The 17676-nt window shown below is 42.2% G+C and overlaps 1 protein-coding gene across 3 annotated transcripts in view; it reads right to left on the bottom strand.

The window, feature by feature from the left end:
• Positions 1-641: 641 nt before the first annotated feature.
• LOC139543994 (BMP/retinoic acid-inducible neural-specific protein 1-like) overlaps positions 642-17676 on the bottom strand; it is a 153336-nt gene continuing 136301 nt past the window's right edge. For all 3 annotated transcript variants that reach the window (XM_071350629.1, XM_071350628.1, XM_071350631.1), the window contains exons 7-8: positions 11855-12077; positions 642-3971 (exon numbers count right to left, since the gene is read on the bottom strand). In XM_071350629.1, the coding sequence (XP_071206730.1) occupies positions 2831-3971; positions 11855-12077 (1364 nt within the window). In that variant the 3' untranslated portion in view covers positions 642-2830. The remainder of the gene's footprint in view (positions 3972-11854; positions 12078-17676) is intronic.

The raw sequence follows: 17676 nt of genomic DNA, 5'->3' as shown, positions 1-17676 counted from the left end.
TGAACAGTAAGGCCTTTTAGAGTTTCTCACAGTCCCCTGCAATTGATGTATGGGTGAAGTGTGTGTGGTTTGTACTGTAGAGATTACTCATAAGCTGATTTGATAAATGCTGTACAAGCACAAATACTGACCGCTACCTACGGTGAGGTGAGTGACTGAAGAGCTGGCGGTAAACCAACCTTTAGGATACATAACAAAGGGAAACGTAATGTTTAGGAGAGGCATTTCACAACACAGTGATAAGGATTATTGTACTGTACCGCATATCTCACTGGAACATATTTTAGTAATCGTCCACCGATCCCATCAAAAATGTAACCTTCAAATGCTAAATTACAGTTACATCACAACAAGCAGTACAACAAGGTTTGAATGTGGTGCTGTGTGGGTGTTGTTGTGAGAACTAAACAGGACGTTTCTGAATAAAGAAATAAAAGCTCATCCACCCTGCTGCCGTTGTCTCTCGGTTTACATGAACATTTACTTTTTAGGGTTGGTCTGGGCCTCATTGAAAGCAAAACGCATGGCATTGTCTATGTAAACAAAGCAATGTCCAATGACAGAAATTACAACCTTGACTATATACCATCTATTGTGACTAGTGTCCAGTGTTGCGGTAAAGACAAACATTGCTCTTCTTATTAAATATAGCCTTTTAATGAGAAATAGATTATTATATGAAACATTCATTTGAAATAAGCTGATATAATGATGTCAACATAACAGCAAAAATGACATATGCAAGGTATTAGGAGCTGTATCTTCAAATGTATCCATGGAACATTGCAGTGATGTTATGCTGATAGAGCTAATGTGTGCTTGTTTCATGTATGCAGTGGTCAAAACGAACTCATTTCATATTGTATATTTCATATACTTTTATCAAAACAGTCAGAAATTACCATCCCTCTCTGAGATTCATAATGAAGTAAATAACTTGAGAATGGAGTGTAATTGTAATTTGTGCAAGGTACACCAACAGTAATTGTGGTTATTCTCAGTAATAATGGCCTCTTTAGTTCTCTTGAAATTACTATAATTCATGTTGTCTTTGATGTTATAACTATTCCAACACAACGTTTCTATTTACAGGTATAATGTACATAGGAGAGACAGTGTCAGGAAATTGAGACTTCAATCTCTTACTGATGGTTAATTTTCCCACATGCACAAAACAGCCGGCCTTTAGGTAGAAAACATGTATCTCAGGCTGAGATCAGCGACAGATCTGCATTGATATGGTCTGAGTTGCTAAATTCCTTTGAATGTCTATCTTGTATTTTAATGTTTGTACTGTAACTAAACTAAGAGCAATTTCCCTCCTCTAAGTATTTGAAAGGGATAGGTAACAGGCACTTAATAATAATATAGGTAGTGTTCTTTGATACTTCTGAGATAGTATGACGTTTGACATTATGTTCAATTCTGTAGCTATATATAGCTATAAACATATTTCATGCCGGTGCTTTCAATAAAGTATGAATAGAAATATTAAACAACCTTGTTTCTGAGGGTTAAAATCTGTTTTGCATGGAAAGTTAAGATCCAACGTGGCATTAAGAAAATAAAGATTAAAATCAACAGAAGTATTTGAAGCTTTTATATTTCTCATCTGTTTCTCATCTGGGTTCACTCTATTTAACAGAAATCCAATGACTTTACAATGTCATCCCATAATCCCACAGAATATACTCTCTCTGTCCACTGTGCTATTTAAAATTAATTGGGGGAAAAATAACAACAACATAAAAAACACAAATGGGACATTTTTCATGTTTTTGAGAAATGTATGGGGGCCTTTTCCATGTCTTATGTGTACTCAGGGAAATGTATGGCTTTTATGGTGTCTGTTGCAGATGTACGTTAATGATCCATGTGCCGTAAAGCTTGACACATCAGCAGTCACAAGGTGTACGTTTTGCAAAGCTGTACGAAATAGCATTGATTGTTCATCTTCAGACCACAATATTATACTCAGGCACCAGAAGAAACCACCTCATGAGAAATGCAGGTAGAATTTCAAACATGGGAGGTAGCGCCTAAAGACAAGTTTTAGCTTTGACTGGATTCACTCACTCTCAAATGACACATTCAATTAACGAACATCAATAAGCATCAGGCGAAATAAAGGTATACACATACAGTATATAAACAGCTGGCTTCCGTTATTTGACATGAAATGACTATCCGCTGCCTTATACCTTACTACACAAAGAACGGTATGCAGACTTGTCATGGATTATCAATTTTTCAAAGAGAATATATAGCTAATGCTTACAGCTTACAGTTTGCTAGGTTATTTAACCCTTAAAATGTATAAATGCCTTCATACTGTATTAACCTGTCCTTTTACATATTTGCAATATTTTGTTTATTGACAAAGCATATTCACTGAAATAAAAGGATGATATCTGGTCTGCCCTAATGCGACTAAAAAGGTTTAACTTAGTAAAGAATGGCAGTTTCAGATATAGCCTTTGTTCCCTTAGAGTAAAATAAAGGCCTCTTTGTCACCAGAAGATGGATTCATTTTTTTTCTTATACTCTTTTTATGCTATTTTAGGAAATGACAGACATGCTGGAACAAATATGGTACAGTCTTTAAAGTGGTTTCCATGAATCTTCTTCTTTATCCAACTAAAAGGCTTCATCAATGTTTTGGAGATCTCTTTAACAATTACACTTACAAAGTTGTTAATATTACATCAAAAGGCAGAACAAAAAGGTCCAAAAGAAAAAAAAGAGAGAACTAAATAAAAAGGAATATTCCCAAACAGTTCTACTTTTAGTATCTGTTTGATCTTCTTTTTGTTTGTTTGTTTACTGTATCTCAGCAGAGTTTGGTAGTCAGGTGATCTGATTGTTTCAGTATCTCTGTGTTGTACATGTCCAAGGCGTGATTGACCCGAATCATCTCGCTATTGTTCAGCTTGAGCCTGTGCTTCAGCATACAGGAAAACAGGTCCAGCTGGGGTTTCCCGGGCGCCACTGGAGGGGCCAGGCGGTTAATCCGCTCCCTAATGTCCAGTAGCAAGAGCATGACAGAGGAGGAGGAGTAAAACTGAGTCCCCTGTGTGTACGACTGGTTCACCTGCTGTACGGCGCTGCGGAGCAGGTCGGCGTTGAAGCGCAGGCTGTAGCCAAACACCTGGATGTCAGAGATCTTGATGTAGATCTGGCGCTTGTTGGGATCGGACAAGTCAACGGGACCGTGGCCCGTATCGTTGCGCAGCCCGGTGGGCACCTTGGCTCGGCTTCGTAGGTAGATGTGCACTGTCTCAAAGAACGTCTTCCACCGGTTGCCTAGCAGCAGGGTCCAGTTGAAGCACTGGGAGTTCCCCAGCCTTGTTTTCTCCCAGCGCGGGTAGCCGTGCTCGCCAAAGGGCATGCTCCAACCCTCCGAGTGGCTGCCGCTGAACGGGTTAACGTAAACAAAGAACATGGGGTCGATGCTGCTGTTGCGCATCTGGCAGATCTTCATGGACAGCCCGTTAATCATGTGGAGGTAGTCCATCCGGTTCTTGTTGCTCTTCAGGGTCAGGGACATGCGCTTGCGCCACCGTGGGTCGAAGAATGTCTCCAGGCGGATCTCGTTGCTTATGAAGGTAGTGTGGATGTAGAGACGCGAGTCCATCTTCTGGAGCAAGTACTTGAGCTCCAGGTCCTGGAAGTCCAGGTCGGTCTCGAAGCTGATGAACTGCTCGCTGCGCTCAGAGTCCACGTTCTGGGGCTCACAGCGGCCTCTGTACAGCTTGTAGCCCTTATTGCAGGAGCCACACTGCGAGATGTTGGCCAGGCTGCACATGGCACAGCTGTTGTTGCCCCCGATGATACATGGGATGGGTCTCTGGCATAGGGTGACACCCGTGTGGCACACGCACGTCCTCTGGCTCTCCAGGAAGGTCCCCCAGAAACCATTCTCATTGCAGTAGAGGAAGGACTGGACCCTGTTTAGCCACTGCATCACAGACCTGGAGAATGGATAGAGAGAAAGATAATGGAAGTAAGTGGAAAGAAAGAAAGAAAGAAAGAAAGAACGAAAGAACGAAAGAAAGAAAGAAAGAACGAAAGAAAGGAGGAGAAGAAGAAACAGAAAGGAAAGGAGGAGAAGAAGAAACAGAGTGTCAGAGCCAGAGTGAGCGACAGGGAAAATACAACAATGGGGAGGGGAGATACAGGGATAAAACAAATGCACCATTATTAATGGCTGTTTAGCAAGCACAAACTCAGTGTTAAAGTCTGAGGATTAAATTCCACTGTCACTGCCACAGCCTGGTACTGTTTGTAAGGGTGTAGTCAGTGGAGGGGATAATGTATTCCTCAAAGACGGAGTTCCTTTATTTCCTTCATGTGGGATGGCAGCATTATTTCCTATGCAAACCGCGTCTCTTATTCTCCCTCAGGCATCCCTTTCTGTCAACTTGACAGTACTGAAACGCTCTACTGGGAGACTGTGAGATGAGGGTGAATCCAGAATCCTGATTTCTAGGAGAGGATTGAGAGGATGAGCTAAAGGTTAGCCTGATATGCTAATGAACCGGCATGGTAACGACGACGGATGACCCAGTGCTTGAAAAGCCAGAGAGCTCCAAGCCATCCCAAAATGAACCATGGGTAGGGCATGGGAAGGGGAGAGAGGAAACACTCTTCAGACTCAAACTACTTTTTCTCCTCTGAGATGTGAAATAGGTTGAAGGATATGAGGATTTGAGGATTAATGTACAATTATAATCAGACAGATTCCAAAGTGAAAAGTGAAAACTGCTTTAGCTGTATGAATACATGATTGGAAAGTTTTACTTTGAGTTAGCACTGATTCTGAACAAATTAAGTTCAGATCTGAGAAAATATATTTTAATCCATTTAACATTTTCATCTTTGCATTGTCTTTACTTAGCAATTCTTGCATCAACCTGAATCCATTACTTTGTGAACACTGATTAAACTGACAAGAAGCAGATGTACTTATAAGGCAGTCTTCAAAATGTCTGCATATATTTTCAGTCCTACCCTGATAAAAGTCCCTTTCTCTTTGTGTTCCCCTTAACTGAGGAGTATCCAAGGATAAGAGTAACATTGTGAAATAACAAAGACAAGGCTGAATGCTTGTCCCGCAACATTGACCCTATTATGCACTTTGAGAAAGTAATGCGTTTGTTGACGGCCACAAATTCATCCCACTCTTATCTCTACAGGACATAAAGACAAAGGCAATGGCCATTGTGTTGGAATGAAAAATAGGTTCCATTGCTCTTGGAAGAGCATCTTGAATCTTGAGAGGAATCTTGAATGTTTCACAGAGGAGATTGATAAATGTACCATGACTAAACAAACAAAGTTGACAGACAAAACATATAGACAGGTTTTCAATGATGTTTGTAATAAGGATAAACTGTACAGAACACCATTTTGACAAACTTGTCTCCAAAGCTTCAGGGAACACAATACACTAAGAAAAAAAGGTTATATTGAGAAACTAAAAGGGTTATTCGACTGTCCCCATAGGAGAACCCTTTGAAGAACCATTTTTGGTTCCCGGTATAACTGTTTTGGGTTCCATGTAGAACCATTTCCACAGAGGGTTCTACATGGAACCCAAAAGGGTTCTGCCGGGAATCAAAAAGGGTTCTCCTATGGGGACAACCCTTTTCTTCTAAGAGTGTAGTCCTCTCGCATTGACGCAAAACTTGAGGTATAAGCCCCTAGTCCTCCTTTTCCCTGCACTCAGGTACTTATTGGACTATTGAGAAATATTTTGCTGCATAATCTACGGATTCTATGCATTATCACAAATGAAAAAACAAAATACATTTAAAAGATTTTGCGGACGTTTACGCCACAAAGATTGAACCATTCGTATTAGTTTTATTATCTATTCATTTACATACGAGAGGCAGGCATACTCATATTATTCCATATATCCCCCTTGAATTCATTGTCAATAACTGGAGTTTTGTGTGTGTGTGGTCGGTGACGTTTAAGATTACGGAGGCGTTTTTTTGGGGGGGAGCATGGCCTTATTTCTATTACAGGATATTGGACGACTGTCATTCATATTCCATTCACCCAGCTCAATGTAACATCGATATGTTTTTGCTACTACACGATTCTCACATTTTCCCTATACCCATCATGAGTTTGCTACAACTTAGGCTACGAATTAAAGTTTACAATGCAGGTGAATAAGTCAAGAGAAACATTTTAGAAATCAAAGTGACAGACAGTGACACATTCAATACCACATTGTACACTCTTGCCTGCATCTACTAGCTGATCTAGGGTGTATCCATTAGTCCAAACAGTTGCAAACAAGAGTTTCTATTGGACAAATTTGTTTATCCTCGTTTGCTTCCCTTTAAGAAATGTTTTTCAACAGAATTTGTCGCAATGAATACACCCCTGATAGCCCACACACAGTTCACTTTCATAGCAGCCACATAAAAACAGCATGATCACTTTGCTCGTTGTATGATTCCTTCTCGCATCTACGCGCTGTCCTCCTCTCATTTTTTCCCTTCGCTTGTGAAGTTCAGTGCACAACACAACAGCTGTCTTTGACCAGGCAAAAAAACCTTTCCAAGCCAAGCCTTCATATCATAACCACTAAACGCTATACACATCCTACATTGTTGTCACCATATTAGCTAACTCTGAGTCAACATAGCTACTAGATACAATCTTGCAGTATAGTGTGCAGCCAGTTACACTGTCAGGCCCCAGTGGCAATAAATTGAAACAACCAAAAGATTACCTTGACATGGAAAAGTTCCAGTTTTGGATAGCCTTAGCCAGCTAGCTAACTTAGCATCCCTCTCTGTTTGAGTAGGCTAAACTAGCTAGCTGCATTCGCTAGCTAAGTAAGTGAAAGTGAAACAAATGCAACAAAATACATCTCTCTCTCTTGCTTCTCCTTTATGTTTGAAGAAATTAATTTGTTCAAAACTGTTCAATTATTTTCTTTCTCTCTCTTTGAGTCAACTACTAACCACATTTCATGTACTGCAGTGCTAGCTAACTGTAGCTTATGCTTTCAGTACTAGATTCATTCTCTGATACTTTGATTGGGTGGACAACATGTCAGTTCATGCTGCAAGAGTTCTGATAGGTTGGAAAACATCCTCCGGAACTCGTCATAATTACTGTGTAATTCTATGGAAGGGGGCGAGAACCATGAGCCTCATAGGTTTTGTATTGAAATCAATATACCCAGAGAGGACGGAAACTAGCTGTCCTCTGGCTACACCATTGTGCTATCCTACAGAGTGCTGTTGAGTCTACTGTAGACCATCATTGCAAAACAGTTTGTTTTAATCAATTATTTGGTGATGTGAATATATTTAGTATATTTTTATTTTAAAAAGTTTGCTTTTTAATGTTTCACTATTTTTATTTTTATGAAATTCACTGGGAGGATGATCCTCCCCTTCCTCCTCTGAAGAGCCTGCACTGTCTGAAAAGTGGGGCTAAAATATGTTCCATCAAATAACTGCTTTCCACAATATGCAGTTTGAGAGCATCATGCTGGTAGTTGTATCTTTCCTTATTAATTTCCCTCCAAAACAAGTGACTGGGTTGAGTGTGCCACAGGGGATGAGTTGGAAATTAGTGGGAATGAATGCTGTTTGTTTTCGCGAATCACAGCACAATCTCAGTGTTTGTAATGGGGCATTAGACAGCTCACAAGTCCCCTTCTGTGTGGGGGAATGAGTGAAGAAGAAAGAGAGAAGGATAAAATGAGAGAAATACAAGAGGTACAGGAGGTACAGCATACAGAGAGAAAGACAGATACAGAGAGGGATATATGTTTGACGATACTGATGATTGAATGAGATAATTTTCCGATTGGTGCATTACATTGGAGGACAAAAATAGCCTGTGATTTCATTACTGATAGAAGTTCTTATGTAAGGGAGTTATTATGTACCAGACATGCACTACATATACAAAAGTATATGGACACCCCTTCAAATTAGTGGATTTGGCTATTTCAGCCACACCTGTTTCTGACAGATGTATAAAATCGAGCACGCAGCCATGCAATCTCCATAAACAAACATTGGCAGTAGAATGTCCTTACTGAAGAGCTCAGTGATTTTCAACATAGCACCATCATAGGATGCCACCTGTCCAACTAGTCAGTTTGTCAAATTTCTGCCCTGCTAGAGCTGCCCCGGTCAACTGTAAATGCTGTTATTGTGAAGTGAAAACTTCGGCTGGAGTGATGTAAAGCTCACCGCCATTGGACTCTGGAGCAGTGGAAACGCGTTCTCTGGAGTGATGAATCACGCTTCACCATCTGGCAATCTGATGAACGAATCTGGGTTTGGCGGATATCAGGAGAACGCTACCTGCCCAAATTCATAGTGCCAACTATACATTTTGGAGGAGGAGGAATAATGGTCTGGGGCTGTTTTTCATGGTTCGGGCTAGGCCACTTAGTTCCAGTGAGGGGAAATCTTAATGCTACAGCATACAATGACATTCTAGACGATTTTGTGAAAAGCCCTTTCCTGTTTCAGCATGACAATGCCCCCCATGCACAAAGTGAGGTCCATACAGAAATGGTAAACATGCTAAAGTCTGTCTAAGGATAATTACTTTGATACATAGACACAGATGCCGATTACTTGGTTGGGAGCTACTTGATATTGGTCACCATTAAAAACATATTGTTTTTACCTCGTAACACATCTCATGTTTTTCTAATGTGAGCTCATTCCACCTCCAGTCTAACAGCTCCAGGCTGATGAGGTCCCGTGTGGCTCAGTTGGTAGAAACTGGTGCTTATGATACCAGCGTTGTGGGTTTGAGTCCCACAGTGGCCCAGTATGGAAATGCATGCACTTAATATTGTAAGTTGCTTTTGATAAGAGCTTCTGCTAAATGACTTAAATGACAAATGACTGCAATTAGAGCTAGCCATCACTGAGGGACAGAGACTTATCTGAGGCCTTTCATATGTAGAGACGGACGCCACGCTTTGGTTGCTCATTTAATTACAGTCGGTTCTTTGATGGAATAACACATTTATCTTAGAGATATGGCGTATGTGTCCATGAAATGGTAACCAGGCTTAAATACGCAAACACCATCCTTCACTGTAGCTCAAGCTTAAGCCTATGAAAATATGACTTACGCACATGGCTCATGGTTGTATAGTCATTTGTTTATGCAGAGGGCCAGGAGTCTTTCTTGACCATGTGATCTGACCAGGAAAAACGTAGTGGCTCACAGTAAAACACAAAATCTCATGATCCTAGTACTGCAGTACATCCAGTACCATAGCATGCTAAAAAGAAACCGACGATGAAGCTCTACTCTGTGCTGCTTTGAATATTCCACTCATTATCCCTGCAAAAACACCATCAATGTTTAAAAGGGTACGGTCCAGCTATGCGTGTAGATTGCCTGTGGATTGTGTAACAGTGATTATTGGTAGAGATTTAAAACCTCTACAGGATCGGTGTCCCCTCTGCGGGACGGTTGAGCTAACGTAGGCTAATGTGATTAGCATGAGGTTGTAAGTAACAAGAACATTTCCCAGGACATAGACATTTCTGATATGGGCAGAAAGCTTAGATTCTTTTTAATTTAACTTCACTGTCCAAATTACAGTAGCTATTAGAGTGAAATAATACCATGTTATTGTTTGAGGAGAGTGCACATTTATGAACTTGAAAATGTATTAATAAACCAGTTAGGCACATTTGGGCAGTCTTGATACAACATTTTGAACAGAAATGCAATGGCTCATTGGATTAGTCTAAAACTTTGCACATACACTGTTGCCATCTAGTGGCCAAAATCTAAATTCCACCTAGATTCCTAAGTCATATATTGGCCTTTCTCTTGCATTTCAAAGACGCATGTTTTTTTCTTAATTTTATCTTTTACCAGATCTAATGTGCTATATTCCCCTACATTAATTTCACATTTCCACAAACTTCAAAGTGTTTCCTTTCAAACGCTATCAAAAATATGCATATCCTTGCTACAGGCAGTTAGATTTGGGTATGTCATTTTAGGCAAAAATTGAAAAAAAGGGTCAGATCTTTAAGATTATTAATTAGACTGTAGGGAGCAGACAGAGGTCAAGCCACAACCATCAAAGTCCTCCCTGGGTGTCCCCCTGCAGGTCTGGAGCCAAGTAGCCTTCCACAGTAGGGTCAAACTGTGGAGAAATCTCCTCCAAACCTGGAGAGACTGGACTAATATTGTTACTGCAGTTGTCCAAGGCTCTCCACTACCGGAGTCCGAGGGGGACTACAGCAGCCTTGCTCCCTATTATTATGGACTTGTGTCCCGTCAGTGGGCAGTAGATCAGTAGAAGTGCTTGCTTGGTTGTAACAGGCAGTCTTTTCTCTCCAACTCGGCCCTTCAGGGCAAAGGCCATGCCACCAGAGAGGCTGGGCCCTTAGTTCAATTCTGAGCAGCAGGACAACGAGGTCTACTGCTGCTACTACTAGTGCTGGATGTACTGGTGCTGGTGTGGATTTGTGTGTTTTTAAATAGACTTGCATTGCACTATATTGCACACACAGATTTAGATGAAATTCAGAATAAGATATCACCTTAACTTATCCTAAAAGCTGTGGGAGTGCACAGCCTACCTGATAATGTGTGCTTGAATAAAAAAACGAATAGTTAAACCTGTTATTTATGTATATGAACTAAGCTCAACAGCAAGGGACTAATTCATCATATCAGCCCTGTGTACTGTATGTCTCCAGAGAAAACATGATACAAACAGTAGTATCACTATGTCTAGTTTAAGCTGTATTGGTGGTATCAAAGAGAAACATGGATGTGGCTACTGGTCTGAAGGAAATTATGCCTATTGACACAGTGCATCTCTCACTTCCACAGATGCATGCGCACACGCATACATACACACACAATCATTCACTCACACATAAACACACACACACATACATACATACACACACACACACAATAATTCACTCATACACACACACACACACACACACACACACACACACACACACACACACACACACACACACACACACACACACACACACACACACACACACACACACTGTACGGAAACAAATAAACAAACAGTTTCTCTTCACAGTGCCATCAGGTGCCATCCTTGATGTGTGCTCTGCCGAGCACGGAGTGTGCACTGCTTTGATAAACCCTTCGAACATGCCCTTTGCCAAATCATGCATCCGAGCGTGGGTGTGTTCCTTCTACCTGAGTGACAGTTGACAGCTGCTTGTTCCTTAACCACAAAAACATACATTTTGTGGATTTTGTCTTTGTATTTGTATATTGACATTCATCCAAGCTGTAACATTTTGGGATAATTTAACGTCAAGCATGTAGTGTGTTATTTCAGTCCATGTTGTCTGGTATATTTTGGGGTGGAATGAATGACTCCATTTCAGACAGCATAGCACAGTGCCATGTCTGCAGCAACGTGTGCTGTCTGTAGTCACAGTAGGTGATGGCACATTGTGTACTGACCTGTCCAGAGATCTCCCACGGTTAGATAATCTTTCATCCTAAACAGTGAAATACTAGGTAGGACTGGGGTTCATTGGGTGTTTACATGATTTCATGGAGAGAAAACTATAACAGCCAGCAAATTCAAAGTCAAAATGCATCACATACAGTATTCACATACAGTACTTCAACAGGCAGCACTGAAATAAAATACTGAAACTCCTCTACCTCTATCTATGTTGCAGTTTATCTCTGACTATATGTGAAAACACCCTTGAGTGGTACCGTGTTCCACAACATCAGCATCAACATGCTATATTATCCAAAACAATGCAGCATTATAAGGGTTACATAATGACTTTTTACTGCTTCTGAGACCCACCTCTCCCTAGGCATCTGGTGGTTGGGGTTGTGGTGGCAGCGGATGCTGAGGCCAAAGAGCTTGCGGGCTGTGCGCTGGATCTTGAGCCTCTGGGTCTCCAGGGAGCTCTGGAGCAGGCGGTAGCGGGCCTGCAGGTCCCAGTCACTGCCCCACAGGAGGTGGACACTGCTGACCGGCAGGAAGTGGGTGGAGGGCAGCCTCTTCAGGAACGACTTAAACTCGTCTGGAGGAGGGAGAGAGAGGGAGGGAGGGTGAGTAAGAGATATTGAGAGAAACAGACAAAGACTGTCTGTTGTCAGTGCAACCTTGGGTCAGTCATCTTTTCTTTCAGTTCTCAAGTATTTTTTCTCTAGTATGGGTTTCAACTGAAGCTTAAGTGGCATCATGATTTTCTACCACATGCCTTGAATTAAGCTCTCAAAATACCATTGGCATTTATCATGTTGATACATCTGCTCAAACTAAAATACTCTCGATGAATATGAATCCACCGTTTTCTACCCTTGTTTTAAAAATGTCTATTAGCTGATACTGTAGGCACTTCATCTTAGAAATCTCTTCAGTGGATGCATTGCAGCCAATGACCTTGAGCGACTGAAACTCATTTTGTGTGTCCTCTATAATATATATATATATATATGGCTGTCAGGTTTTATTTGGCTCCTTTTATTACTTGTTAATAAAATATAAGTACGAACCCTGTCAGGTGGATACTGAGCGATTCCCTTTGGGAGTAACCAGCCTTCTCTGTACTTCACTATTTTGACTTGATCAGTAGGGGATGAGACAGGGGATGCTCGGTGATGTGACTGAGTGTTTGGCCAGAAATAACTGTCAGCAATGTGGGTCATTCGCTAGGCATTTCGAATATGGTGGTTTGTTGATAGGGTTTCTCCAACTGAAACAATGCAGATAGCGCTTTGATTGTAACGGTTTTATAATGATGGCATCTGTTTTGAAGGGCACATGTTCTATTTTGCAAGCTGTATCAACAGAAGTTATCGTTTCACCCTTTGGTTCATGCAGGAGGCTGTACTGATTGCGTGGTGTGTGGCTTCCCTATCTGACTGACTGACAATATATCCTCACACCCATTTAGCCTGTGGCGTGCTTAGTGAAACCTGGCTGAGGTGGTAGAGAGAATTGACTGTTACGATTAACTCCTGGAGACTTTTTCTAAAACAGAAGATGTTCCAATGGGCCCTTGAATTATTCATCTCCACTTTATTGCAGATTGGCTCCAAGAAGTTATCATAGAAGGTGTAGAAGGTGACTCGCGTAAAATGCAGACACACCCGATAAAAACCAGCTGACAGTATGAATTTAGAGCTTACTGTTAGTGGATATACCATTATACCACTGTTTTCTGTGGATATTGGATGCTGTAAAGACCTGCTTCTGTTCTACTGAATGACAGATCGGCCATTAAAGCCTAGCTGAGGTCCATATGCAAACGTTCCTACAGTACAGTCATAACTGGCCTCTCCAGAGACGGAAACCAGTGACGGAAGCCAAGAAAGGAGCTAAATCATGGGATATCCCTCATTTGCGTCCCTCGTTATTGCTTTCTTAGGCCTAGATTCAATCAGATCAAGCCTTAACCGGCCATAGCATACACCTGCATAGCGGATGTTTTGGCGGTGTCGGAGGGGGAACTGTGTTGGAGCTGTCAAATCGGTGAGCAGCTGCTCTTGCGATCACTGTCAAGAAGCCACGCCCGCCTCACTCGCGTTTGAAGTTCAGCACGAGAAAGTGTTAGGCAAAAATTGTACCTTTGTTTCTGCCTTACTTTAGGAATAACCACCTAAATGAGGAACTCAATTTAACCTTGCGTAATACCCTAGATGCAGTCGCACCCCTAAAAACAAAAAACATTTGTCATAAGAAACTAGCTCCCTGGTACACAGAAAATACCCGAGCTCTGAAGCAAGCTTAGAAAATTGGAACTGAAATGCCGCTACACCAAACTGGAAGTCTTCTGACTAGCTTGGAAAGACAGTACCGTGCAGTATCAAAGAGCCCTCACTGCTGCTCTATCATCCTATTTTTCCAACTTAATTGAGGAAAATAAGAACAATCCAAAAAGTATTTTTGATACTATCGCAAAGCTAACTAAAAAGCAGCATTCCCCAAGAGAGGATGGCTTTCACTTCAGTAGTGATAAATTCATGAATTTCTTTGAGGAAAAGATCATGATCATTAGAAAGCAAATTACGGACTCCTCTTTAAATCTGCGTACTCCAAAGCTCAGTTGCCCTGAGTCTGCACAACTCTGCCAGGACTTAGGATCAAGGGAGACACTCAAGTTTTTTAATAATAAACTCAGCACAAAAAGAAACGTCCTCTCATTGTCAACTGTATTAATTTTCAGCAAACTTAGAATTTGTAAATATTTGTATGAACATAACAAGATTCAACAACTGAGACATAAACTGAACATGTTCCACAGACATGTGACTAACAGAAATTAAATAATGTGACCCTGAACAAAGGGGGGGGGGGTCAAAATAAAAAGTAACAGTCATTATCTGGTGTGGCCACCAGCTGCATTAACTACTGCAGTGCATCTCCTCCTCATGGACTGCACCAGATTTGCTGTGAGATGTTACCCCACTCTTCCACCAAGGCACCTGCAAGTTCCCAGACATTTCTGGGGGGAATGGCCCTAACCCTCACCCTCCGATCCAACAGGTCCCAGACGTGCTAAATGGGATTGAGATCCGGGCTCTTCGCTGGCCATGGCAGAACACTGATATTCCTGTCTTGCAGGAAATCATGCACAGAACGAGCAGTATGGCTGGTTGCATTGTCATGCTGGAGGTTCATGTCAGGATGAGCCTGCAGGAAGGGTACCACATGAGGGAGGAGGATGTCTTCCCTGTAATACACAGCATTGAGATTGCCTGCCATGACAACAAGCTCAGTCTGATGATGCTGTGACACACCGCCCCAGACCATGATGGACCCTCCACCTCCAAATCAATCCCGCTCCAGAGTACAGGCCTTGGTGTAACACTTATTCCTTTGACGAAAAACGGGAATCCGACCATCACCCCTGGTGAGACAAAATCGTGACTCGTCAGTGAAGAACACTTTTTGCCAGTCCTGTCTGGTCCAGCGACGGTGGGTTTGTGCCCATTGGCAACGTTGTTGCTGGTGATGTCTGGTGAGGACCTGCCTTACGACAGGCCTACAAGCCCTCAGTCCTGCCTCTCTCAGGCTATTGCGAACAGTCTGATCACTGATGGAGGGATTATGCGTTCCCGGTGTAACTCGGGCAGTTGTTGTTGCCATCCTGTACCTGTTCCGTAGGTGTGATGGTCGGATGTATGATCCTGTGCAGGTGTTGTTACACGTGGTCTGCCACTGCGAGGACAATCAGCTGTCCGTCCTGTCTCCCTGTAGTGCTGTCTTAGGCGTCTCACAGTACGGACATTGCAATTTATTTCCCTGGCCACATCTGCAGTCCTCATGCCTCCTTGCAGCATGCCTAAGGCACGTTCATGCAGAGGAGCAGGGACCCTCAGCATCTTTCTTTTGGTGTTTTTCAGAGTCAGTAGAAAGGCCTATTTAGTGTCCTAAGTTTTCATAACTGTGACCTTAATTGCCTACAGTCTGTAAGCTGTTATTGTCTTAACGACCATTCCACAGGTGCATGTTCAGTAATTGTTTATGGTTCATTGAACAAGCATAGGAAACAGTGTTTAAACCCTTTACAATGAAGATCTGTGAAGTTATTTGGATTATTACGCATTATCTTTGAAAGACAGGGTCCTGAAAAAGGGACATGTCTTTTTTGCTGAGTTTATATCTCTTGACACATTGATGAAAATAATCATGGCCTCTAAACTTTCAAGCTGCATACTGGACCCTATTCCAAGTAAACTACTGAAAGAGCTGCTTCCTGTGCTTGGCCCTCCTATGTTGAGCATAATAAACGGCTTTCTATCCACCGGATGTGTACCAAACTCACTAAAAGTGGCAGTAATAAAGCCTCTCTTGAAAAAGCCAAACCATGACCCAGAAAATATAAAAAACGAATTGGCCTATATCGAATCTCCCATTCCTCTCCCCCAAAAAATTAAAAGCTGTTGCGCAGCAACTGACTGCCAAGTTCTGGACAGGTTTAGATCTTATCTGTTGGAAAGATATCAGTTTGTCTATGTAGATGGTTTGTCCTCTGAAAAATCAACTGTAAATTTCGGTGTTCCTCAAGGCCCCGTTTTAGGACCACTATAGTTTTCACTATATATTTTACCTCTTGGTGATGTCATTCGGAAACATAATGTTAACTTCCACTGCTATGCGGACAACACACAGCTGTACATTTCGATGAAACATGGTGAAGCCCCAAAATTAGCCTCCCTGGAAGCCTGTGTTTCAGACATAAGGAAGTGGATGGCGGAAAATGTTCTACTTATTAAACTCGGACAAAATAGAGATGCTTGTTCTAGGTCCCAAGAAACAAAGGGATGTTCTGTTGAATCCGACAATTAATCTTGATGGTTGTACAGTCGTCTCAAATAAACTGTGGACCTTGGCGTTACTCTGGACCATGATCTCTCTTTTGACGAACATATCAAGACTGTTTCAAGGACAGCTTTTTTTCATCTACGCAACATTGCAAAAATCAGAAACTTTCTGCCCAAACGTTTGGCAGATAAATTCAACCATGCTTTTGTCACTTCTAGCTTAGACTACTGCAACGCTCCAATTTTCTTGCTACCCGGATAAAGCACAAAATAAACTTCAGTTAGTGCTAAACACGGCTGCTAGAATCTTAACTAGAACCAAAAAATGTGATGATATTACTCCAGTGCTAGCCTCTCTACACTGGCTTCCTGTTAAGGCAAGGGCTCTTTTCAAGGTTTTACTGCTAACCTACAAAGCATTACATGGGCTTGCTCCTACCTATCTTTCCGATTTGGTTCTGCCATACATATCTACACGTACACTATGGTCACAAAACGCAGGCCTCCTAATTGTCCCTAGAATTTCTAAGCAAACAGCTGGAGGCAGGGCTTTCTCCTATAGAGCTCCATTTTTATGGAATGGTCTGCCTTTCAATGTGAGAGACGCAGACTCAGTCTCAACCTTTAAGTCATTATTGAAGACTCATCTCTTCAGTAGGTCCAATGATTGAGTGTAGTCTGGCCCACTGGAGCAACAAACCGCCCTTGCTGTCTCTGCCTGGCCGGTTCCCCTCTCTCCACTGGGATTCTCTGCCTCAAACCCTATTACAGGGACTGAGTCACTGGCTTATTGGTGCTCTTCCATGCCGTGCCTATGAGGGTGCGTCACTTGAGTGGGTTGAGTCACTGATGTGTTCTTCCTTTCCGGGTTGGCGCCCCCCTTGGTTTCGTGCCGTGGGGGAGATCTTCTTTGGCTATACTCTGCCTTGTTTCAGGATAGTAAGTTGGTGGTTGAAGATATCCCTCTAGTGGTGTGGGGGCTGTGCTTTGGCAAAGTGGGTGGGGTTAAATCCTGCCTGTTTGGCCCTGTCCGGGGGTATCGTCGGACGGGGCCACAGTGTCTCCCGACCCCTCCTGTCTCAGCCTCCAGTATTTATGCTGCAATAGTTTATGTGTCGGGGGGCTAGGGTCAGTCTGTTATATCTGGAGTATTTCTCCTGTCTTATCTGTTGTCCTGTGTGAATTTAATTATGCTCTCTCTTTTTTTCTCTCTCTCTCTCTCTTTCTTTCTCTCTCTCTCTCTCTCTCTCTCTCTCTCTCTCTCTCTCTCTCTTTCTTTCTCTCGGAGGACCTGAGCCCTAGGACCATGTCTCAGGACTACCTGGCCTGATGTTTCCTTGCTGTCCCCAG

Source organism: Salvelinus alpinus, chromosome 18 (assembly GCF_045679555.1).
Source record: "Salvelinus alpinus chromosome 18, SLU_Salpinus.1, whole genome shotgun sequence".
Taxonomy (NCBI): Eukaryota; Metazoa; Chordata; class Actinopteri; order Salmoniformes; family Salmonidae; genus Salvelinus; species Salvelinus alpinus.
The sequence above is the reverse complement of the archived record's forward strand: the minus strand, read 5'-3'. Positions and strand labels throughout refer to the sequence as shown.